Below are 26,470 nucleotides of genomic sequence, written 5' to 3'. Positions count from 1 at the left end.
AAAAAATGACTGCAAACAATGAGTACAAGAATGAGTTTTTAAAAGTTTCATAAAGTGAAAGCATTCACAAGCAGAGAAAGGGTGCCAATCCATTAATTATGATATCACCTCCAAATTTTCCATAAATTTCCAGAAGAAAATGAAATACAGATTGGATTACTAAAGTTCCTCTTTAAAAGTAATGCAATTTAGAGTCATATCAAATTTCCTGCCCATAGCATTTCACTTAGCCCTTACAAATGAATTCATTTCAGTGTCTGTTTAAACATTACAAAATAGATAAAAGTTACAGAAAGTCCTATTATTTAAAATATAAGATTGACACTGGTCAAGGTAATTTTAGTGGTACTACAGAGTATATTACACAGTCTTTTCCTGTCCCAAATAGCTTTTCTAAAATCTATCTTCTTTCCTTCCTCTTTTTTTTTTCCCAGATACGCGTTGATGTCTAGATGAGGACCAACCATTTGATTAAGACCTAAGGATGAAAAAAGAAGACATAGTAGTTTGCCCTCAGAGAGCTTACCATCTAGATTGTAGTGACTAACAGCCACACCCATCCTTCCATCAATGCTAAAGCTTTCCGATATCAGCACACGTCTTCGTGAGCGTAGAAATGCTGCCGGAATTCACGCCCTCCATGCGCCATGCACTCCGACAGTTTTTCTATTTTACTTTATGGTATTTCCCTTGCTTAATATGTACAGTCCTGACTTTTTGAAGGCATTTCATAATCTACCACCATTAGAGGAATGAGCTGAGTCAGTGAAGACAGAGAGGCCTTCCTCAGGGAAGTGAGGAAGAGTCTGACGTGGAAGATGAGGAAGAGTTCACAAGGTGAAAGAGTCCGTGCAACAGTAGACGCAGCAGGTGGAAAGCCTGGGCCCTCGGGAAGGAAGGCAAGCGTGCAGTAGTGGTGCAGAGGAACGGAGGAGTTGGTTGAGAAGGATGGCGGAAGCCAGATAGGATTGTGTGAAGGATTGTTGCCTTTGGAAACAAAGAGGTGGCACTGACATTTGAATGCTCAGAAAGATCATGTGAGCTCACTGTGCAAAACGTAAGGGTAAGGATGAACCTAGAGAACTACTAGATATTAATCCAGGAAGGGAAAAACATATGTGGTTTGGTTCTATGGCTGTGGACATAGTTAACAGAAGTGTCTTCTTCTAAAGGTATAGAAATGAATGTGTTTTATGTCACAATGAGAATGGCTTATAAACATTGACTCTTGAATACATTGCAGCTCTACATGATCAAAGCTTCGGTGGGTTGGTGGGGCCTCTTCTCAAAGGTTCTGATTTGAGGAGTTTGTGGTGGAGGAGCACGGATATTTGTACATATTTTAAAGCTTCATGGAGATTCTGATATACGACTGGAGTCAAGCTGTATTAAGAAGTCCTGGCAAAGTTTGGGAAGGACTGTCAGATGTCCCTTTCGATAACTCTTCAATCCCATCATGCCTCAGTAGCTTCAGGCTCCCATTCTAGAACCAATAGTCATCATTTTGGATTTTAGCTGTCACAATCAGTTTCACGCTGGACTTTTTGTGCACCTGCCTTTATTTTATTTCTCATATAGTATATGAGGAACTTTGAAAAGGAAAGATAATTTTGCCTTTAACTTGAAATCCTTCAAATGGTTTTGTAATTAATCTAAACGAAGTTCCAGCTTCCCATCGCCTTCTGTGCAGCCCGTATCCTCCAGTCTTAGACTTCTAACTACTTTTTGTTAATACTGCTCGGTTACACTGGTCCTTATATTATACCAAGCAAACTTTTACCTCGACATCTGCACACCTGCTATTCTCTATGCCTGGAGAGCTCTTAAAAGAACACCATTACTTCTTTTTTACTTCTTTTAGTTGCTTGCTCAAAAATCATTATATTGGAAATCTTGGAGCACTATAACTAAAATACATATTCTCTCTCTCCCTCTCTCTCTCTCTCACACACACACACACTCATACACAAACACACACACACTTTTTTTTCTTTGTCAACCATCACCATACTTCTCAAACAGAACACTCCTTAAGTGAGAAATTTTGGCTTCTTACCTTATCCTCAGTTCCTTTAACGTTTCTTGGTATGTGGACAAAGCATGGTATGAATGAATGAATGAATGAATGAATGAAGAATGGATAGAGAGAAGAGAAGGTGAGACAAATGAAAAGGGAGTCGGTGATTAGCTGGATCACTGGCAGAATACAGTGGTACCCTTGACATACTTGAACAGCATTGGAAAAATTCAAAGCTGCACCTCACCTTTTGCCAGGGACACCTCTGTATTTGCAAAGCAGACCTCAGGAGAGGCGCAGTAGAAGGTCAAGCAATGGTCGCTACGTTGGCTCTGCGCTCAGGCAGCCTGGGCTGGAACACTAGCTCCACCGTTTGTGTGTGTGACCATAGCCAAGTCACTTAACCTCTTCAAGCTCTTATCCAAACATGGGACAAAAGAATTTGTGGGAGGACTAAGTAAAGATAATTCATAAATACACTGGGCATAAGGAGTTGTCATCAATTTTTAGCTGATGTTTATTATTATGGGATAGAGTGGGGTTAGATAGTAATCAGAAGGCAGTAATGGAAGACAAAAGAAGAGGATTAGAAGAGAGAAAGCATTTGGATTACTCAACCACAATGTTTAGATAAGGGAGATCATTCTTGTTAGGAATTAAGAGATTTGTAGATGTATGGCAGTAGCTGTCACAATCTTTCTAGTACTGACCTAGATAGTCCTTTTTATTTCATAGATGGAGGTAAGGCATACTTAGATCAAGTGTCAGATGGAAAGAGGAAAGTAGCTGAGAAAAATAAAATGTCTGATTCAGCAGAGGATTTAGTGCGTCACGTTACACCGACCACATCCTGTTTTTCTCTCAAGCTATTGCCCAGTTTCACGTGTCCCAGAAATATCAGAGTCATTCAGATCAACTTTATTTCACATCTGCACTCATTTCCAGATACAACTAGTTCCTGCTTTCATCGAGACCAGCACATGGTGAAGCAAAGAACAAGAGTCCTAGTATTGGGAGACATTAAAGGTGAATGATAGCATTTTACACATGTAGAATTGGATTTGCATATTCGTCACAACATTTGGAATAAGGAATATGTCTTAATACATTTGGGTGAAATTGAATCATGTCATTTAGGCATTAGCATGTTATTAGGAATTAACATGCTCCAATGGATTGAGAACCAAATCACAATTTCAGTATTTACCAACACGGTTATATACAAGGACTTATACCAGAGATATGATTAAACATGATTAAAATAACCAAATTCCCAATCTCACGCATGAAGATGCACAATTGGGTTGTTTGTATTATTGGATCTGACACCTCAGTATCTTATGCCTCTTATTAAATAGACGAGTATCAGTGGATTGCTGTAAGGTTCAATATTAGATGACAAGAAACAAATAAATCCTTAAATCAGACATTGAAACAGAAGAGTGTTGTAGTTAAAGAGTGTTCATAGCTTAAATTTCATCTGCATTGGAACATTTGGGAAAGGATCCCAAGAAGAACGGGAAATGAAGCTGAGCAGAATGAACATCTTGGAAAGGCTCTCCCTAAGCATGCCACCACAGAGAAAATGGGCTATGACGGCCTGGTGCGCGGCACATGGGAGAACCATTAAGCAACCATTAAGCTAGGGCAGTAGCCAGGAGGAGCTCTGGCTTCATGCTTACAGCTCAGTGAACCAACTCTCCCGGCAAGTCTTGTCTTCTGGAGCACAATGCTCTGTTGCTGTTTAAACACACGGCAGTGTTAGTCTGGAAGCTGAGTCAGGGGTGGCGGTGGGCAGGCAGGGTAGAAAGCTGCCATGGATCACATGGTCTTAGCAGGTGATCCCTAGGTCAAGCTGCCCTGGGTTCTGATAACAGACTTGACCAAGGCAACTTGGTTTTCACGACCTGGAAACCTGGTACGGGCAAGAGTTTAGTGAGCATGTACATTCATAAGGCATTTTTAGAGGCTAGCAGACATTGTTGCTTAGTAACATCTCATATGCCAAATGCCCACCTTGCTAATTACAGCCTGACAAAATGCCAGTGTGTTCAGGTTTTAAACACGACGCATGGAGGTCCCACGATGCCTCCGACATAAAGGAGAAGGAAGTAAAAGGTACTCTGATCCCAAATGCATGATTCTATGTAGCATCAGTAGGGGCATCTTTTCCATTATGCATTAGTCATTTTTTGGGGGGGGGTGTTATGTGTTTGTTTATACGTGTTTGTTTTTTGTTTTTGTTGCTGCTTTTGTTGTTAGTTGGTGCTGGGTATTCAACTCAGGGTCTTGTACAGGTTAAGCAAGTGCTCTACCACTGAGCTACATGGGGAGCGAAGAAGAGCAGGAAAGGCGCTAGGAGGGAAAGTTGATAAAGGGGAGAGAAGGGGCATGTGTGTTAAGTTCTCAAAGAGTTAGGTGAAGGTGGGAAGAATAGGTGAGCATAGCAGAGACAGACATGATGGAGCAGATTCTAGAAGATTAGGCTTACTCAAGGGAAAAAAAAAGAAATATCACTAGCAATCAGAACAACCCAGCCAAAGAAACAACCAAAGATGAAAAGAAGAACAAACATTTGGCAATCACAGTTGCTGACAGACAGACCAGATCCCAATTATTTGCCCCTCCCATTGCCTTGGAGAGCCTGACAAGATCCTCTAGGTCTTAGCATCTTTCAGATGTTATGGCTTAGTTGAAGTGCCCTCTGCAGAAAGAAAAGCCCAAATTCAGTATTTTATTTAAGTCTCTGCTACCGATTCACCAACCCAAGGAACCAAAAAATGATTTGAGACCAAGAAAACGCCCATTCAAAATGAGAGAAGAGCAACAGGGACGCACATACGAAGAGCTTCAGTCTCAAGTTCTGAAGTTTATTTCTAAAACTGATAAGCCTTTGTCAGAAAATTGGCTGCAGACAGAGGAAAGGAGCATCTGGACTGTCATTTAACTGTGACTGCCACCTGTGTCTCCTATCACTGAACATTACAGGAATCTGTGGATCCGTGGACCCAACATGCCCGAATCCCTGAGTTCCGAGGAAAACAACCATTTCCTGCTTCTAGAAGAGAATTCTTCTCTTTTCTTTTTGTTAAGTGCCAGTGCTGGGGCTTGAGCTTGGTCTGGGCATCATCCCTGAGCTTTTTTGCTCAAGGCTAGTGATCTACCACGTAGGCCACAGCTCCACTTTTGGCTTCGTTGGTAGCTAGTTGAAGTTAAGAGTCTCCTGGATGTTCCTGACCAGGGTGGCATCGAACTGACGTCCTCAGAGCTCAGTCTCCTGAGTAACTAGGATTACAGGTGTGAGCCACTTGTGCCTAGCTAGAAAAGATTCTTAATGACACTATATCTTAATGACACTATATTCCTCCCTCATCTTTCACATCACAACAAATGGCATCATTCTATATTCAAGTATGTTCAGCAAAGCAATTGGGAAAAAAATTTAAACTTCCATTACCTGTCGTCAATCCACCTGGCCATCTTGAAGGCTGTATCTTCAGAGGGAAATCCCCCACAGTGCTACATTCCTACCCATAGAATCCTATGCCAATCCATCTTAAGTTCTCAGCCAAACTAGAAATGAACGAGCTCTGTAAAGGACCAGAGAGTAAGTCCTTTCGCTTTGCAGGTCTTACAAACTCTGCTACAGCCATTCAATAATATCATATCATAGCATGTGAAATTAGCCATAGGCAAAATGCATGCCAGTCCTCGAGCGGTATTTTACTCAAACTTTCTTGCCACAGATGAGTAGCCCAAGATGTCCCTGGCTTCTTTTTGCTCAAGGCTAGCACTCTGCCACTTGAGCCACAGCGCCACTTCTGGCTTTTTCTTTATATGTGGTGCTGAGGAATCGAACCCAGAGCTTCATGTATGCGAGGCAAGCACTCTTGCCACTAAGCCACATTCTCAGCCCCAATCATATCTTCTTGTAAGATCAAATCTTCACAAAAGACTTTTTTGTGCACATAAAGCTCTGTCTCTTGGTCTAGAGAATTCTGAGTGGCCTGCTTCTTGCTTGCCTTTCTAATCTCAGTCACAACACTCTCCTCTTTCTGTTCCAGCTTCAGCCAGTACCAGCCCGCATTTCATTAAGATACAATGAGCTTTTTACAGCTTCTGACTTCTGCTCTTCCTACCTGAAACCTTCTTCCGCAGGCTCTTTCCAAGCCTGTATCACTTTTATCATTCCTGTGTTAGTTTGAAATATCACCACTGTTCTAATAACCATTTCCAGCCCATAGACCTTTAGTGGAGTTAAAGAGTTACTCTGACTTTTTCATGCCATCTGTTAGAGGGATTTCCTTGTTTTCTTTCTATCACTCAAGAATATAAGTAGTATGAAGGAAAGGTCCTTGATATCCCTGAGAACATTGAATCTTGAGCTTTTAGCATGAAGAATTTCAGAAATTACCAATTGAATGCTTGAAGTAATAAAGCATAAAGCCAGAAACAAATATTGGAGAGTCTGAAGACAGAGACAGAAACTGAAGTTTGCAGAATTGAGACAAAGAGGGGGAGGGAGAGAGGGAGAGAGGGAGGGAGGGGGAGGAGGGGGATGAAGGGAGGGAAAACAGGAGGAAGGGAAGGAGGGAGAGGGTAGAGAAAGTCTTGAAGAGATTAGTTCGGGGAAAAGTTGAATTATTGCTGAAGGGAACAAGAGAAAGCGCTGACCGAGAACAAATGAAAGCCTTTATGTCATATTGAGTCAGCATAAAGAAATAGAAGAATGTATGGTACTGTGATCTGAATGGATTTATGATTATTTTAAAATTTTTCTAACTTGTGGTGACCATTATATTGTTGTTACTACTATTATTATATACTTATGGAAAAAAACCATTATTATAAAGCTCTATAAACATATATCCTGAAATCTTGAAGAGCAAAACATGCCAGAAGAAAACATTTTCAGTGTCTTGTAGCCCATCTTTTTCCCTTACTAATACTGTAAAAGATTCATTGGTGTACACATAAGAATCTGCTCAAAAGCTAGCTAAAGAGGATTTCTAGTCACTCTATGCACTCCCAGTTTAGTGGTAGTTCTGGTGCAGACCTCAAGAAATCTATGTATTTTTTTTCCATTGAAGATCCAATTCACATCCCATGAAATACATCCTCCGAAAATACTCAAACCTGTGTTTTTAACACAGCCACAAAGCTGCGCATCACTATTCAGTTCCAGAATGTTTTCTTCATTCTTCAAACTCATATCCAACAGTTACCACGGATTCCTCCTTTGCCAAGCTTTTGACAACCAACACTTTCTCTGTCCCAGAGAGTTGCCTTTTCTGTCCCTTAGACATACACAGAATCATCCAATAATAGCTCCTTGTGTCTAGTTTCTGTCTCTCAGCATCGGATTTTCCAGGCTGATTCATGTTTTAGCACACGTCAGGACTTCTTGGTTGATTCCTGATTTCTCTGTATGGACATAATAACATTTAGTTTAGTCATTCAGCAGTCGATGGACACTTGGTTAGCTTATCCATTTTGACGATCACAAATAACGGGCAAGTTTCTGTGTCTGGATGAATACCTAATTCTCTTGGTTTTTATACCTATGATCACAGTTACTGGGTCATATGGCATTTAGCATTATTAAATTATTTCCTAAATCTTCTGCACTATTTACATCCTAGCACTAATGTATCAAAGTGAACATTTCCTAAAGCTTTTATTATACCGACGCAAGTGGGGGTAAATGTGATCTCCGTGAGTTTATCATTCTTAGAGGCAATGATAAACATTTTATGTACTTATTGATTATTAAATGACAGACATCTTCCCTCCCGATCTCTCTCTTTCCTGCCATCATGCCATGCTTATTTGTTGAAATAGCTCTTATCACTTTTTTTCCCTGGCCTGGCCTGCGATCAAATCCTCTGAATCTGTGCCTCCAACAGAGTTTCAATTGCAGACATGAGCCTTTCCCCAAGGTCTTGCTTTTCTAGTTCTTTGTTTTAATTGAGTTGTTTCTTTATTATTGCACTGAAAAGTTCTTTAGATGTTCTAGATGCTTACCATGTATAAGACTTGAATAGATGTTTTCATATTCCTTAGGCTACCATTTTTGCTTTTTTTGGGACAGCATTCTTTGTAACATAAAAGTTTAAGTTATTTTTTTCTTCTGGGTCACATCTAAAAGAGCATTGCCTAGTCCAAGGCCATAAAGACATATAGGAGTTTGTTTCAGCATTTATATTTAGCTCATTGATTACTTCTGAGTTCATTTTTGTACGTGGAGATCCAACTTCCCTCTTTAGTATGAAAAACCTTCTTTCCCCCACTTAATTATCTTTGCACCATTAATGAAATCGGCTTGATTGTCAACGTAGGGCTTTATCACCGGCCTCTCAATTCTACTGCCTCAGTTCACAGATCTGCTTTCCTGCCAGTAGTGCACAGCTTTGAGTACTATAGCTTTCTAGTAAGTTACGAAATCTGGAAACGTAATTCCTTGTACTTGTTCTGTTGAGAGATTGTTTTGACTGTTTTGGATCTCACATTTTCAGATAATTTTTTTTTCTCTTTCTGACTGAACTTAAAAAAATGTCTTTGAGTTTTTGTACAAGGGGATTGCCATTCATCCAGGAAGTTTATGAATACAATGCATCTTGATCAATGTCAAAAGGATTTTAAGATGCTGCTGCCCAGTGCGTAATCTAGTTTCTCAAACTCTGTGGGACTGAGGAAGGAGAGGTTTGGAGGTAGACTTGATTTGTAAAAGAGATCCTGGATTGCTGGTGGCAGATCCTAATATTATTTTGGTTTACACACTGATATCAATTTGGGGGGTTTATAAAACTTCTTATCTGAGGATGAGGATGAATGAGTTTAGGAATTCAGAAGTGCATCCTACTCATGATCTGACATGTCAGAATTCCTCGCTCTGATGAGAGCTACCGCATAAACAGCCTGGGAGATAGGTGCAGGATGACTCTGCAAGTAGGAACTAGCAACTGCCTCTCTTGCCTGTGTCACACCAGAGGCAAGATGCCAGTTAGAAGAGACGGTAATGCTGATGGTACCTTCAGAGCGTGCTGTAAATCAGATGATGGCAAAGACATGCTGGCAAACTTCTGCAGGAAAAGAATGTTTCCACAGATCATCACAGAAATGACATGACATGATCACAGAAAGGCAAATGTTAATGAACATCAGAAATCACATATAAGATAAACTCATGTAGTGGCGAGATAACCTGATTCCATGAATGGTGTGGCATCCAAAATAGGCTGACCAGAAGCTTCCAGTAGACCCCTTGCAGGCTTGGAATTGTGATGATGAAGCCAAGTATCATGGCACACAGCTATAACTTCAACATTCAGATAGCTAGCAGGAGGACTGCGAGTTCAAGACCAGCCTGGGCCAGTCTCAAAGAAAGGAGGATTGTGAACTATTTAAAAAAGGATAAACCACATATTTCCTTTTTGAAAAGTATTTTCTCACTACCAAAAAAAATGTTGGGCCAAGTGGTAGAGCGTGAGCTTTGAACAAAAAGGCCAAGTCAGTGTGCCCCAGTATAAGAATACAAAATAATCCCCCATAGATATAGATAGATCCCATCAGCAAGTGCAAAAGAAAACCAAAGAAGAATGTAGAAGACAGCTAGAGAAAAGGCATTCGTGAAGGATAAAACTTAGTTTAGCAAGAGTAAGAGTATATAGACAAGCCAGAATTGTCTTGATCTCAGAAGTATTACCTCATGTTTTAGCCATATTATTTTACTATTTGAAAATCAGGAAAAGGAAAGAATTTTAAAGTTACTGAAAGTCTAAGTCTGACTGATGGGTTGATTTGTCCAAACATGACTGACGATCTCCATCGCCTTTCTCAGACTGCCCACTGAATAAAGAATCGGAGAGATTGAATTTAGACCTTGTTAAATAGGTTGTAAACATGAAGACGAAACAGAATAAATGTGTACATTTCACTACTTAAATAAACTTCAATTAAAACATAAAAACCAAACATACAAAATGTTTTCTAAGAAGAAGAAAATCTTCTTGGACAGAGCCACATTGTAGCAGATACCCGTTTGTATTCTAACTCTCACCCATCAACCACTATTGTATTTCTCTGTTCTGACAGAATCAGTCTGGTCTTAAATTTAAATTACATATAAATCAAACTACTCTGAAGGAACTCTTTGTTCCATAGAAAATGACTTGCAGTCTGATTTACTAATACTGAAGTTTTTGAAGCCAAAATGACTCGACATAAAATATTTTGTTTCAGAAATTGGGTCAACCTTTTCAAGCAATACTTATAACTCCCAGGTGGTCCATAAGGATTAGCCATCATTCCTAGGATTTTATGATTTGGGGATTGGTGCTGCAGCACAACTTATGTGAGCAGGAGCAATTCATTCCCACCTCCCAATTCTTGTAAAAATACCGTAAATGTTCATGGAAGTAGTTATTCATCAAGAATTCACTGATTAGCGGTAGCGCATCATCTAGAGACCCTGTCTTCTCTTCTATGGTTATAGACATTGTCTTGGATACTTGTCCAATCGCAGACCCTTGCTTGTTTTTCCCGTCAGTGATAAGGGAAACATAAGGCTTTGACTGCCCAGGAAGCACATAAAACACACACATATAACTGCACCTCAACTTTCCCTATTAAAGCAGAACTGATAAAGGCTTGCTGTAGTTCAGATATACTATATACCAAAGGTTTACAATATATCAAATGAAAAGGACATGTATTGTCTTAGTGTGCAGAAGTGAATGTTCTCCAAAAACGTAAAATAAAATAAACACAAGGAAACGGTGGCCAGACAACAACATAAAACACTGGCATTATTAGGCCCAGTGTTCCAAGCCTAACTTCTAGGAAGGAGCTTTGCAGTGCCATGCAAATGCTTTCTTAGAATTATTTAGTTACCACTAAACAGGATTTGCTTTCTCTTATTTGTTTTTGCTTAGCCCAGATCAAATTTCTGAAGGAAGCAATAAATGCTTCCTATTTCTGGGAAGTCCTGGGCTTTTGGAAACATCTAAAAATTTAAACCTCATCTCTTTTTTTTCTCCCTACATGTCATCCATTACTGTTAACAAGAACAACCAGCAAAATTGGCTTGTATGTAATTAGTGATCTTGGCTGCCCAGCAGTTGGTGAGGGACTTAGAACCTTGTTTAATTCAGTCTCAATCAAAGTTGACTGGTATTCTTTCCTTTCTCAAGTAGATTTAATCTGAAATGGGCACCAAGACAAAATAGATAATAGGCAAATGTAAGAGGAAGGAAAATATTATGTATCACACAAGATACAAAATCTGGCTAATATTTTAGTTGTGTAATTTTCTTTCTCTTAATATCAAATACCTTATCGGGTTCTGAACATTCGTTTTAAAATAGCTCAGGTTCCAAAAGATGAAAGTACCATTTGAGTTCTCTCTAATAATATCCAGCTTAACACAGGAGAAATCCAAATAAAAATAGTAAGGTTTCCAAAAAGAGGAGGAGGAGGGGGGGAGGAGGAGGGGGGGGGAGGAGGAGGAGGAGGAGGAGGAGGAGGAGGAGGAGGAGGAGGAAGAGGAGCAAAAACCCCCCAAACAGGAGGGGAGATGTTACTCAAGTGTAGAGTGCCAGTCTTGAATATAAAAGGTAGGGAAGATTGTGAGATCATCCCAGCACTAGCAAAAACAAAGCAAAACAAACAAGAAAAAAACATACTCCCCCAAAGGAATAATTAAAAAACAACCCAATCCCCTATTATCACTATGTGTAATCAGATATTCATAGATCACTAGCTTATTGAACTTATGGGAGGTGATCTGAGAAATATAAGACACTGACTCTGATTTCGGAGTTTATAGTTGATTGGGGCCAGACAAAAGCAAAATTAAAGAATAAACAAACTCCCTCCTTGTCTCATGATGTAGTTAGGATATGTACATTTGATGCTCATAGACCAAAGGTAAAATAAATTAATTTCAAATGATCTTGTGAGACAAAGCTGATAGGATTTTTTTTGTTTGTCTTGAAGAAAGTGAAGGACATAGAAAGTTAAAGACAGCTTCAGATTCAGTGATCTGTAAACCAAGGATTTCTATAGTTCAAAAACATGACCACTGGTCCATGTGATACAGTGTTTAACAAGATTGTGGAGAATACTGAAAGGGCACTGGTCAGTGACTGTGAAAAAAAGGGGTTTAGAATCTGGAATACACATATATAATCTAGAATACATGGATGCATATATATTAGCTGGTTCCTAAGTGCTCAATTTCCAATCCCTAATTTTCTACTTTTTAGTTACTTTTCTGGCCTTGCTATAGTTCTTCTGTACTTGGTGAAGAGAAAGACTTTCTCTTATTTGTCTCACCCTTTGTGTTGTATATAAGTTTATCTGATTGGGGAATGGAAAGGGAAATCACAGACATGGTGAGACAAAGGACAAAGGGTGAACCAATGCAACAGTGATACTTGCAAGATACTATGTTGAAAATGATCTTTACAACTTGGGGTGGGGGGAGAGTTGGGGGGAGGGATAATGGGAGAACACAAGGCCGGGTGACAATGTTCAACAAGAAATGTAGTCATTTCCTTACTTTTGTAACTCTTGTGACGTTTTTGTAACTTTTGTGACCCCTCTGTATGTTAGACAATAAATTTTTTTTTTTTTTTTTTTTTTTTTTTTTTTGGCCAGTCCTGGGCCTTGGACTCAGGGCCTGAGCACTGTCCCTGGCTTCTTCCCGCTCAAGGCTAGCACTCTGCCACTTGAGCCACAGCGCCGCTTCTGGCCGTTTTCTGTATATGTGGTGCTGGGGAATCGAACCTAGGGCCTCGTGTATCCGAGGCAGGCACTCTTGCCACTAGGCCATATCCCCAGCCCTAGACAATAAAATTTAAAAAATCTGCAAACAACAAAAAGAATCAATGGGAAACTCAAGAAACAATGAGTCTGCACTGAAACCCATTCCGAATGTCTTCATAGTGAGTAACTGGTTATGACTAAAATTTGTTTGCTTCTGACAGACAGTAAATCAAGCTAGCAGGATAAATAACATTTGTGAGTAGTTTCACTAGTGTGAGGGGAAAAAAAAATAACAAAATAACAGAACTTTTTCTTTCTACCCCCTGACACGGTACAGGGAAGATGAATGGCTTCTTTTTAAATTGGCAATAAAAAAGCAATTGCTTTTAAAGTATGCTGTCACCACGCATTACTGGAGCTGTCGAATCCACGGGTCAAGCACATTCCTACCTGCGTTGCACAAGGTCAACACCAGAGCTGCCTGGGCTAAGGAGCCAGGCACACTGGGCAGAGGGCCAGAGCAAGTTCAATGAAAGCCAGCTCAGGTTACAGACAGCTTCCTGATGAGGTTGAGCAACACAGTGGTCCACTTCCAGCGGGGGACTTTCTACAACCTGCTTGCCAGTTAGAGCCGCTGTTTCCCCCCCCTTCTAGCCTGTAACTAATCCATGGTAAATTGATTCAGAGTGCAAAGCAGGTGAGGCATGGCACATGTATGAAAGAATCAGGTGAACCCGGGACTCTCATCCCGTAACTCTTACCTGAACTTACCATCTGACGCCAAGACGAACTCACGTGTTCACTGATGTCTAAGAGTATGTGTACCAGTGGGCATGTACACACACACGCGCACACACACACACACACACACGTTCAATTCGTTTCCACAAAGTCTCATTACAGTGTGATTCCTTCCTTGTGGTCACGTTGAATTTAATTGCACAAGCTCTTTATTCACGTTTTAAGTTTTGTCTCATCCACTTCAGTGAAGCCCGACTGTAATCTCTAACAAGGCAACGAGATGTCTGCTGAGCAGCTTTCTCTCCATTAGGGCTTCTTAGAAGGATGATGGATGACACCTGCTGAGTCAGATATGGTGCTGATGCTATGAGGAAGCTGTGCAGGACACAGAACTTCCCGTTTAGAAGCAACAGCCAAACCTCCAGCTCTCCTCAGCCAGACTTTGATTTTCCTTCCAGAATAAAAGCCCTAAGGTCTACCATACCTTCTTGCTCGGGAATGGAGGTGATGCTATTGCAAGAGGAATGGGTTGGGGTATTTTTTATCAAATTTCCCAGAGTCACAAGGGACAAGGAAAAGCGTTTCATTCCATGACTGGTTTCTGACTACCACCATGTGTGCCAATTTACTTTACTGCCTTTTTGAGGTCAAAGTTCTCGATGACAATCCATTAAAGAATCTAGTTAGATGTCCATGAAAGAAAACTTCCAGGCTGCCCAGTCCAAGTCATGACTGCCCAGAGATTAAGATTGCAACATAAAAATTTCAGTGCTGGGAGCTGTTACCCTTCGGTTCCAGGGGCAAAACTCTGGGCTCTAGAGAACATTTTGGAAATAGTTTTGGTCACTAATTATGAAACTGGAAGGTTCCAGAAGCCTGGAACCTCTCCCTACCTCATGAAATTACTTAGGGAAATTAAAGTTCATTCAAACCCTTAGATCAAACTTCCAGACGAGCTTCTCAGATGTATCAGCTTTCTATAGCTTCTCTGAATTCTGTCACCACCACCACTAGGTGTAGGCTCTTTGTTACTGCAGTGTGTGTGTGTGTGTGCGCTTGTGCATATGCGTGTTGGTCCTGGGGCTTGAACTCAGTACCCGGGTGCTGTCCCCAAGGTTTCCCCCTCCCTCCACCCCTCCTCAAGGATAGCAATCTACCACTTGAGCCACAGCTCCACTTCTGGCTTTTTTCCCCCCCCTGGTTAATTAGAAATAAGAGTCTTGTAGACTTTCTTGCCTGGGCTGGCTTCAAATCATGATTTTCAGATCTCAGCCTCCTGAATAGCGAGGATTACAGATATAAACCACCTACACCTTGTTCCTTTTTTTTTTTTCCCAATCATGGGGCTTGAACTCAGGGCCTGGGCATTGTCTCTGGCTTCCTTTTGCTGGAACTAGCACTCTGCCACTTGAGCCATTTCCAGCCTTTTCTGTGTATGTGGTACTGAGGAATGGAACCCAAGGCTTCATGCATGCTAGGCAAGCACTCTATAGCTAAGCCGCATTCCCAGCCCCGGTTACTGCTTTCATTCTGCAGTTGCCCTAGTCTACCTCACACCAAATACCCACAGTTGTAATTCACTAGGGTATGGAATTGTCAGGAGAGAGGTACTATCTTTCAGGGAAATTTGCTGGATGGCTTCTGACATTTTGTTTCTTAAAACACCCCCACAAATGACTATACTCACTAAACTACAAGCCTAGCATTTCCAGTCAGAAGGCTTGATTTCACAGTCAATTCCTATATATTTACAGTTTAGACACAACCATATTCACTCAAGTATGATATGTGCAAGGGGGAATTCCATTGGTAAAACTCCTTTGAACAAGGAATGGGAATCAGGAATCTTGGCAGGTGCTCAGTGTAGGGGTGAAATGAGGGGAGGGGTCAGGGGAATGGAGAGGGGCCGGGCAAATGCAGTCATGACCATCAGTGTACCTATGGAAAGTGGACTGGGGAGACTGAGAGGGTTGGTGGCATTTGGAGAGGGTGTGTGGGGGGGGGGGTGACTTGATTAAAACGCGTTGCACTCATAACCTGACTTGTGGAACTGAAACTTCTTTGTACTACTCCTTAGTAGTCACACTTGCAATCCTGCCTGCTCTCCCTGAGGCTGAGGGGGGCGCCTTGAAGTCCGCCCAGGCCCAGGCAGGAGAGCCCGCGGGCCTCCCCTCTCCCCTTCACCCGCCAAGGGCCGCCAGTGGGGCTGTGCTGGGGGCTGGAGTGCTGGTTCCTTGTCTCCTAAAGCTGCGATCCCAGGAAACTGAGACTAAAGCAAGGCGGGGGGAGACGGGGCGAGCCCAGGTCTGCGAGCTGAACCCCCTGCATGGGCTCCAGGCCTCCTGTCTCTGTGGAGACGCGGGGCTCCTTCCACGGTGCTCCGTCCTCCCTGGACTGAAGCTGGTCCCCCCCCCACCACGCTGTGGGGGGCTGCCACAGTCCGCGCCTGTCTGGGGAGTCCTCCTGGGGTGCAGGGGTGCGGGAAGCCCCTCCCTAGACAGACACCCCGGGCCCTGCTCCCACCGCCCGGCTCCCTCCACCACCTCCCCTGCCACCCGTGCCCAGGGAATTCCCCCGGCTCCCCAGGGCTCCGAGCTTCCTGCGCCCCGAGGATAAAAGGCGTGCGAGGAAGGCTCCCCGCCGCAGTGCTCCCGCGCCTCGCCTCTCCACGCCTCCCGCCGCTCCTCCCGCCCGCCCTGGCCGCCATGCGCTTCCCGACCTGCCGCCCCGCCGGCGCCCCGAGCGCCCCGAGCGCCCCGCGCTCTCCTCGCGCCCCGTGCGCCCCGCGCTCTCCACGCGCCCCGTGCGCCCCGCGCTCTCCTCGCGCCCCGTGCGCCCCGCGCTCTCCTCGCGCCCCGTGCGCCCCGCGCTCTCCACGCGCCCCGGGCGCCCCGGGCGCGCTGCTGCTGCTGCTGCTGCTGGCGCCCCGCTGGCCTCAGGCCGAAGGTAGGTGGGCGCCCGGGCGGGCCGGGGCCTCCAGGGCTCCCCCCTCCCCAGTCCCCCAGCCTCCCCCCCCCCCTCAACCTCCGCTGTCTCCCCCAGCGGGCCCGGCCGGCGCGGTGGGGACCCGGGAGCTGCGCTGCACCTGCCTGCGCACCTCGCCCCGCATCCACCCCCAGACGATCGCGGGGCTGCAGGTGACGCCCGCCGGCCCGCACTGCGCCCGCGTGGAAGTGATGTGAGTTCTGCGCGCTGGGCGGTACGAGGGGGGGCCCCGCACCCCACGCCCCGTCCCCCCTCCCCGCGGCTCACGGGCCCACGCCGGGATTCTCCCCGCAGCGCTTCCCTGAAGAACGGGCGCACGGTCTGCCTGGACCCCGAGGCCCCCGGGGTGCGGAGGTTCCTGGAGAGAACGCTGGGCAGGTACCCGGGGCTGCGGAGTGGGGGTGCGCTTCGGGGGTTCCCGCCCCTTCCCCCCCCCCCCCCGAGATGGCCAGAACCCAGTCGGGATGTGGGCATCACACGCTCCGCCATGGCTTGCTGGGGGAAGGCTGGGAAGGGGGGGGGTCCTGGGTGTGATCTGGGGGACCCCCCCCCAGCACATCCACCTCCCCGCCCCCGCGGAGCTGGGCGAGCAGGGACACGTGTGCAAACGGGCTTCCACTGACACAGTGACCTTTCCCAGCAGGGCAAACAACCAGAGGCGATAGAGAGAAGCCACGTCCACCCGGGACCATCGCCCCGGCTGCCCTGGCGGGGTTTCTGGAAGGAGCCTCTCTGTGGAAGTCTATGGAAGGCCAGGAGCAGGAGCGCTTTGCGCTGTTTCCTTTCCTTTCCCTCCCAGTTCTCTTGGAGCACTACCTCCCCTGAGGTGCCGAGGAAGAGGCTCCTTCTCCCTCCGGGCGGTGTTGAGCACAATGCCTTTTGCCGGGCATTATTGTTTTCTCTTTGATCCTTAGCTTCGTGGGCAGTTCACTGGATGGGCTGGTCTGAGAGTCACGGGCTGTCAGTCGCTCAAAGTGTTTTGAATCCAGGTGATTACTGGATGTCTGGACCTGCCTCCTTATAATGTTAATGAAAAGACTGGATTTAACAGAAGGGTGACTTGGTTAGAATGTTGTTGAAGGAAGAAAGCTTAAGTCCTCTCCAGGCAGAGAAAATACTCTGTTTTTGATTCGTGGGTAGTGAGTTACAGAACTGCTTTACTCTTGACTATGGTGTGATAGTTAAGTGCGTTGTGTTAGAAATCTATGTCATACAATAACTTGTGAAAGATATAGTTCCTGATCTAGAATTTCTAAATGTTTAGTTCTCTAAGAACTAATATATCCTTCTCATATAACTTTAGACATTTAATGTCTTTTTAGTATGACATACTGTCATTACTCATAAAACTTTATATATGGTATTTATTATTTTAGTGGAAATACTGTTGCTTGGGTCACTAAAATTACGTTTTGGATAGGTGAACAAGAAACAGATAAAGTCCTGGCTTCTAGGTTTTGTGGTGATGATTGTTTTCAACAGTGATCTGCACCCAAAAGCCTTGAAAACACATTTGGCATCTTTAACTATGAATTCACTATCTCGTCTTCAACATTCTAGTCCATCTTCAACTATCTAGTCTATAGCATTACTAAATGGGTTCTGATTGTGTGTCATGGAAAGATTTTTGACCACTTTATTCTAAGGAAGAATATAAATATATGTATTGTATCTATTCTATTAAAAATATACCTTATGTATGGGTGTTATAATAAATATTTCAGTTTCTTTTTTAGAAAATAAAAGATTTCTGAAGTTCACTTGTGTTGTTTGTCCATTAGTATTTTATTATCTCTAAGTAACTGTGCAAAGCAGTTTATGGATGCAATGCATCTTGATCAGTGTCACCTTTTTCAACATTCTGTTTCTACTTTCTTGTACTGTTATAAGAGATTTTATTTATCTTTCATTCTATATCATTCACTACTCATGAAATTAACTCTGCTTTTCTACCTTCTGGGGATGGCCCTTGCTCTCCTATCCCTCCATGAGCTTCCGCTATCTACCTTACAGGTCGCTCCCCTTCCAGTTACCCCTCCACAGCCCCTGGGCTCCTTAGAAAGCACAGATAGGATTAAGACTATGATATCCTAATAATTCTACACCTTGGATCGCCATCTCCTGAGGCTCACAGGTTAAGGCTAGCGCTATTGGGAGGTGGGCCTAGTGGGGGGGGATATTAGGTCATCAGGGGCATACCCCTGAAGAGAAATACAATGATGCTGACCCCTCCTCTTCCTCTTCCTTCACACTCAGTCATGAGGTGAGCCAGGCCTCTTTATTCCCAAGCTCCTCTCCTATGCTGTCTCAGACCCAAAGAGCATGTCACTAGGGCATGGATTGAAACCTGCGAACCTGTGAGCCCAAACAAACCTTTGCTCTTTCTTAACTTGCTTGTCCTGGGCATTTGTTACAGTAACACACAGCTGCCTGAGATACTTCTTGTGTCTTAGACATGAAATAAGAAGTTGCTAGGGCTGGGGATATGGCCTAGTGGCAAGAGAGCTTGCCTCGTATACACGAGGCCCTAGGTTCAATTCCCCAGCACCACATATACAGAAAACGGCCAGAGGTGGCGCTGTGGCTCAAGTGGCAGAGTGCTAGCCTTGAGCAAAAAGAAGCCAGGGACAGTGCTCAGGCCCTGAGTCCAAGCCCCAGGACTGGCCAAAAAAAAAAAAAAAAAAAGTCGCTAAGCACTTCAAATGAAGCTCTGTGTTATCTCTGTGCATTATCACTTCAACCTCACAGCTCCGCTATACTGTTTGCAAGATGGAATTGAATTCCTCAGTCGCTCCTTCTCTTTCCTGGGTCTGTGCTTTGCATTGGCTCTACCTGGAAGGAAGTTGCTCTGTTTTGTCAATAAGGTGATGGTGGGGGTAGTGGGAGTGGTAGAATTACTCATCCTTTAGAACTCAGCTCAAGACATAACTTCATGAAATTTTCTTTGCCACTCCCAGCAGAGCATGTGCTTTCTTTTGTGATATTCCCATTGAATTTTCTAGATGCTGGATATTGGAGTTATAATACAGAAAACTGTAGTCTACTAAGAACTCTTATAGAATATCTATCATGTTTTTCTATCTCCGCTTCCCTGATGTATGGTGTAGAATGGCTGGGGGAATTAATAAGTCATCTTCACCTAGTGTCTGAAAACCAGTGATTTTACTCATATGAAGGTTAATCTAACTCTTTTCTCCCACTGTGCGTGTGTAAAATCCAACAGGGCTCTGGCACATGTGCTCTCTAGAATGTTCCTCTGCTACAATAACTACCCTTCAATTCTGCTTGGCCAACTTCCATTCTTCCTCTCACTTGAAGGTAATCTGTCTGACCACATTTAAGCTCTTTTGAAAAAATCATGCCATAGTACTTTGTATTATTTTCATGGTAACATTTTCCTCACCAACATGAATAGAAAGGTTATAGATTACATACAAGTGGCCACTTATTTAGCATGGATCTATTCCATTTCACTGTCAGCTCCATAAGGGCAGAGATAATGTTTGTCGTGAGCATCTCACTCCCTAAGGCAGTAATCAGCACAAAGGAGGTGTTTAAACAAATAGGCTGAAGGAAACCTGTTCTTCTGTATCTTAATGGTAAGATAGAAATTCGTATGGACAGCCCACTCACAGGAAAAACAAGAAAAGAAAGGAGAGTAAGCTAAAAAAAAAAAAAAAGACAGCCTCTTTCTCACACAAGCAATTAAATTAATATATGCTTGTATTGGCATAGATAAGTATAATATACTGATTTGCATACCTATATCTAACATAAGGTTTCGTGTCACGTTATATATGAAATATCAACTTAACTAATATATTTTCTAATACTATATATTATTGTACCCATAAAATAGAATAAGAGATAATACTAACATGTTGAAAACCTACAGCTGTTCAGGGATGTGGATTTACTGACAAAGATTTATAGCATTATAGAAAAGCAAGGGGAGGGGGGAAGGTGGGAGGAAATGAGGGAGGAGGTAATATGTTTGATAAGAAATGCACTCACTGCCTTACATATGAAACTGTAACCCCTCTGTACATCACTTTGACAATAAAAAAACAACAACAAAAAAGAAAAGCAAGGTCTGGGAATGTGGTTTGTTTATGTGGTGTGCACAGGCCCTGAGTCCAAGCCCCAGGTCTGGCAAAAAAAAAAAAGAAAAGAAAAGAAAAACTACCTCTAAACTCTTAATAATAATTAAATTTATGTAGTTGTTCTCTACTTTCCCAAATAGTATCTCTTTTGTACTTTGTGAATGACAGAAGCACTAAAACAGAATTACTGTGAATGTTTGAACTCCAAGTTTTTCAAAGTTTTGAAGAGTCCCTGGTTTGTTAAATAAGTCCCCAATACTTATTGAATAAATATTTGATTATAATAAAGGTATTTTAATTAATGTTTGGCTAATAAAACATAATTTTAAAAACAAATAATAATTCCTTGTTCCTTTGTGTTTTATTATCATTCGAGATATTATCAAAGCAGAACCATAACAGCTACTGCTTGTCATTTCTACAATTACTAGTTTTTCACAAATGGAAGGACTGACACATGGAGAGAAAAATCAAACAATGTGTATTTATCTATGTCATAGTTTCCTAGTAGTTATCGCAAAAACTATTTTCACTCTTATCCACCTGAAACTCTCTCTCTCTCTCTGGTCAGCCAGAATCCAGGCTTTGTGACTGCACTAATCCAGACAATTTTCACAGGTCTCTGGGTGTGACACACCACGCAGCCTTCAATTCTTGGAGGTATGACAAGGCCTATGATAAAATGTGACTAGTGGCTTTGTTTTTCTATCATCCTTTTGAAATCCCTGCATGAGGAAAAGAATTATTGTGGGTAACTCTCACATACATGCTTCAAAACCCCTTCCTGGATGTCATAAAATGAGAAATTTACCACACAGAAGGGGCACCTGGGGATTTCTTGTTGCCTTCATGACTAAATCAAGGAAGAGAAGCCAAGTACAGCCAGATTTGGTTACTGGCTGACAGGCCCGGTTCACGCTTAGTCAGCCGAATTAATGATACAGGCCTGCGAAAGTGCAACTGCTCATACTTTACACAGAGAGAGGCAAGGACACAAAAGACCTGCAGTTAGGATGTAAAATTTTGTTTCTATATATTCCAGAGTCTTGTTAATTAAATATAGAAGAACTGCAAAGACCCCCCTCCCCACCTCCAACCCCCAACTCTTCCTCTGGAAAAATCACCTTTTTAATGAGCTTCTCTTATCTTTCCCTTCTTCCCTCCCTCCCTCCCTCCCTTCCTTCTCTCTCTTCCCTCCCTTCTTTCTCTCTCTCTCCTCCCCACTCCTCCCTTTGCTTCTCCTTCTTACCTCTCCATTCTTCCCTTTTCTTTTTTTTTAAGTGTGTGTGTGTGTGTGTGTGTGTGTGTGTGTGTGTGTGTAAGCCAGTACTGAGGATTCAACTCAGGGGCTGGGTCCCAACCTTTTGTCTTTCTCTTTTCTTTTCGTCAAGGCTAGCCTTCACCGCTTGAGTCCTAGCTCCACTTCTGGCTTATGGGTAGAGTTAGTTGGAGATTAGAGCCTTACAGACTTTTCTGTCTGGGCTGGCTCTGAACCGCCGTTCTCAGATCTCAATCTCCTGAATAGCTAGAATTGCAGGAATGAGCCACCTGTGTCCACCCAGAGTTGTTCTTCTTCACAGTGTGTGGAACAGCACAAGGTCAGAGCAGGAGCCTTTCAAATATTGTGCTGAGTACTTCTAGCCATGTAACTTTCCCTATTTGAGACCGCCATTCTTGACTTCTCCACCTCTATACTAGTATAATAATGTTATCTCACATACCTAAAAGCCATCTAGGAACAGCAGATGTTTAATGACTAGTACTTTCATCGCCAGGTGTCCTAATTCTAATGAGTCGAAAAAAATAAAAGTCAAACGAAGTAGAAGAAAATTAAAGTTTAAATATTCTTACTTTCCCCAAATGTCTCCATGTTGTTATGCCGATCTATGATTTTTAGTACTCCTAAAATGCTATGCCTACCGATAATTTACACGGTCACATTATCAAAATGTGTACCACGTTTTTGTTCTTCCCATAAACATTCAACTATCAGCTTACCGATATTTATTGGTAATCTCATTTTATACCAGACCCCTGTGAAGGATCTTACTTTGTGGAAATTATGCTGCTGGGAGCTTTCATACTGACTTCAGCCTTGATACTTCTGTATCAAATGTACTTAGTTTTCCTGTGAAATACTGATGTTCCCCAAAGGGAAAGGGTCCATGGCACTTGCTAACACTTTATAAGCTCTGAAACGCCATTGTAACCCAAATTTCCTCCAATGGGACGATATTATAAAACTTAGTAACATTCACACACGTGGTGTTCAATAAGTGATAGTACCCCAAATAAAAACCGTCCGGTGTGCGAATGTTTTGCAGGCCTCCTTTAGCTTCAGTGTTGGCGTGATTGGGGTCAGCACCAGTTCTTGTCAGCTCAGGGATGTTCAGGAAACCCGTTTGGTTTCAGCACTTTAAAATACTTTTGTTGCCTCGTGGCTGCAGTTTATTCACTGAGACACTTTACCAAGCAAAGCCCAAATGTTACTAATCCTAGGAACTCTGTACCAAATGTGTGTTTCCTTCAGAGGAAGGACTTGAGAAATACCACTTCAAGATATATTCTGTAAAGGTAGCGTTCATCTAGGCCTTCATTTGATGGCTAACTGTCCTCCAATGTCACTTGACTACTTTATTTAAAACAGTTAACGGATAAGTTCTATTTGAAGCCTTAGGAAAGCTTACTTGCTTCCTGAATGACTCTAATATTTTATAAGGCAACTTAAAGGGGAAAAAGAGATAAAATAACTTACCACAAAGGGTGAAAATGGAAGATTCATAACAAAATTATGCCAAGCTATTTAAGCCTAAGAACATTTTACATTTCTTTCTTCTACTTTCAGTTTTCATCAAAACCACAGTTTTGTACAAAGTAACTTAATGTAATGGAATGACTGATTTTAATGTAGTGTTTTATCTATTTTTGTACAGTACCATCTGCGTTGTTTTTCATTATGAAAGTGGAAGAAAATTATACAAATGCCAGAAACACAAGTTAACAGTAATAGTCATGGCATTGAAATATTATTTATATATCATCGCTTTAACTAAATATTTTAGGTCTGGCTTTTGAAAAAAAAAAAGAAATAGCTAAATGAATAAGTCACCTAGGAATGTTATAATAATGTCTGACACACAACAGATGCTCGATTCACACTATTTCACTAAATAGAAATGAGCAGAAATAGGTTTTATGTCAAAGCTAAGAGGCTTAGGGAATTTTAACAAAAAGAAACTTGTTAGGACTTCTTCATGAACCTTTCTAATGATGATTTTTTGTGTGTGACAAGATGCATTTTTAAAAAAAATATTGAGACTGGGCTGGGGATATAGCCTAGTGGCAAGAGTGCCTGCCTCGGATACACGAGGCCCTAGGTTCGATTCCCCAGCACCACATATACAGAAAACGGCCAGAAGCGGCGCTGTGGCTCAAGTGGCAGAGTGCTAGCCTTGAGCGGGAAGAAGCCAGGGACAGTGCTCAGGCCCTGAGTCCAAGGCCCAGGACTGGCCAAAAAAAAAACAAAAAAACAAAAAAAAAATATTGAGACTGGAGTTGTGAGAGCACTCACCTACAATCCCAGTACTTGACAGGGGGTGGCAAAAAGGAGTTCGAGGTTAGACTGAGCGACACAATGAGACCCTGTCACAAAAATAAAAATGTTTTTGAAAAGACAGACTACATGCTCTCCTTGTTTTCTTGTACCAACCAAATAGCAAAACAATCTAAAGTACTGGCCCAATAAGCACAAAGCCCTGGCTTCCATCTTCAAGACAGAAAGGGAAAGAATAAAAGCAAGAAAAGAGAAAAAAAAGAGAAAGAGGGGGATGGGTTTGCTTCTGCTTTCTGGATGAAACTACAAAAGACAAGTCATTTGGAATACAGAAAGAAGCCCATCGATGGCTGTGACTACCTGGCTATACAAAGACAATGCAGGTTTTTATCACTTCAATGTAATTCCTAGCTCCCTGGGTCGAGTGGTCATACACTTGAAGGGCCAGAGGCAGGGAAGAGGGGAGAGGAGGACTGGGGCATACATCAGCACTCATTTCGCAGGAGTTTGGATGGGTCTGCTTTATCTGGGTTGGGCACGGCTGCAGGAAGGGACATACTATCACTGCCCAGCTTCACTTCCTCCGTCCCTAGCTCTTCCTCCTTGTTGGCAAGGAGCAGGGATATCAGATGCCTCTGGCAGAGTATATAAAGCCACTCGCTGCACATGTCTGTCTGCACGACGGTCGCCCTCCCGCCCAGGTCTCCTGGCTCCGTGACCTCCATCATGACACACAGAGCTGACACCCGTGTCTCCTGCCAGCGTGCCGGCCCCCTTCCACTCCGACCAGCGTTGCTGCTGCTTTTTGTATTCTTGAGCCTGCTGGTTCCCTCTGCCCTTGGGAAACAAGAGGGCTTTGGTGATGAAGGTAACCAAAGCCCTGCCTCCCTGCCAGGGTGTGGAGGGACTGAGGGGAGGGAGGCAATGGCAGTGCTCCTGAAACTGAAGACTGTCATTACATGAGTAAGCACGGCTTAGCGTTCTAAGCTCTGCTTAGTGGTTTGTTCCTCTGTGTGGGGTAATGGGCTAGGCATATTACTAAAGATGGACCAGTTATGTCCTCAACAGCCGTATGAGAGAGGAATAATTACTCTTGACTTATAAATAAGGAAACCGAGAAAAATGATCACAGTGGCTAAGAGAGGCAAACGTTCTGCCACAGGTAACAAGGTAGATCGGTACTTGGAGCTGCGCTGCATATGTGTGAAGACCGTCTCTGGGATTCATCCCAGTAAGATGCAGTCTTTGGAGGTGATCCAGCCCGGACCCCACTGTGAGAAGGTCCAAGTGATGTAAGTCCCCCGTGCTGGGCGATGGACTCGTTCCCACTGACCCGCTTCCCTTCCCCGCCAGCTTCTCCGCCTCCCCGGTGGGTTCTGCTAGTCGGATGGGATTACACACGGGCGCTTCTGTTCTCTTCTGCAGAGCCACGCTGAAGGATGGGAGGAAGGTCTGCCTGGACCCGAAAGTTCTTGCAAACAAGAAAGTGCTGCAATACCTGCTGCGCGCTCATGGACCAGCTGTCTAACTTTGCTGGATTTCTGATCTTGAGGTTAGGAGTTTGAAGTCATGGCTTTTCTAGTGTGCTTATTCATCCCCATACCTGTTTTTATGGTATGCAAATTTGGATCTATTTTTCTATTCTGTCTCAAACATCACATTTTGTTCTGAGATAGCTAACTTAAGTGACGTCAGAAAATATGAGAATATACAAGGGCAATTGTAACATGTAATTTATGGTTTGCTCCATAATTCTTGGCTTAACGCTGTACTGTTTTGTATTTCTTTATTCGGAAGTTTCTTTCTAAACACGTTCGTGTCAATTTTTCTTTCTGTGCTTTATTTTTAGGCTGTCTGTGCCCGTGCTGATGAGGAGATTTCACTGGTGAGTGAGCAGCAATGGCAGAGACTGGCGCAGAACACTTGCTTAGCAAATGCGTTTCATGTATTTAGGCACTTCGGGATTTTTCAGTGTCTTAGTAGTAGAATATCTTGTTTTAAAGAGTTCTCTTAAAAGGTTTGTCTGGTTTTTCTTAAAACTTCACATATTAAAACACAATAAAAGTGTAGAAATTAAGTCTTGCAAGCAGTGGTATTATCTTTCAAGTGTATGTATCGAACGAACACATGTAGAGAAAAAAATACATGAGGGAAAATAGCATTAAAAAGCATTAAAGCATTATTGAATAGGTGATGAGCAGGAGGAGTTACAGTTACATAAGTAAGGCATCCTTTATTTTCTCCCACTTACCCCTCTCTATTTATTTATTTATTTATTTGTCCAGTCCTGGGGCTTGAACTCAG

General features: G+C 43.0%; 1 protein-coding gene across 1 annotated transcript; it reads left to right on the top strand.

Moving 5' to 3' along the window:
• The first annotated feature begins 24,857 nt into the window (after positions 1-24,857).
• Positions 24,858-26,243, top strand: LOC125364452 (platelet basic protein-like). Its single transcript, XM_048364033.1, has 4 exons — positions 24,858-25,034; positions 25,329-25,458; positions 25,592-25,718; positions 26,016-26,243. Exons 1-3 carry the CDS (start codon positions 24,893-24,895, stop codon positions 25,692-25,694), a joined length of 375 nt encoding a protein of 124 aa, XP_048219990.1. The 5' UTR covers positions 24,858-24,892; the 3' UTR covers positions 25,695-25,718; positions 26,016-26,243.
• The last annotated feature ends 227 nt before the right edge of the window (positions 26,244-26,470 follow it).

This window comes from Perognathus longimembris, chromosome 16 (genome assembly GCF_023159225.1).
Source record: "Perognathus longimembris pacificus isolate PPM17 chromosome 16, ASM2315922v1, whole genome shotgun sequence".
NCBI classification, from domain to species: domain Eukaryota; kingdom Metazoa; phylum Chordata; class Mammalia; order Rodentia; family Heteromyidae; genus Perognathus; species Perognathus longimembris.
This window is presented reverse-complemented; position numbering and strand designations above follow the sequence as displayed.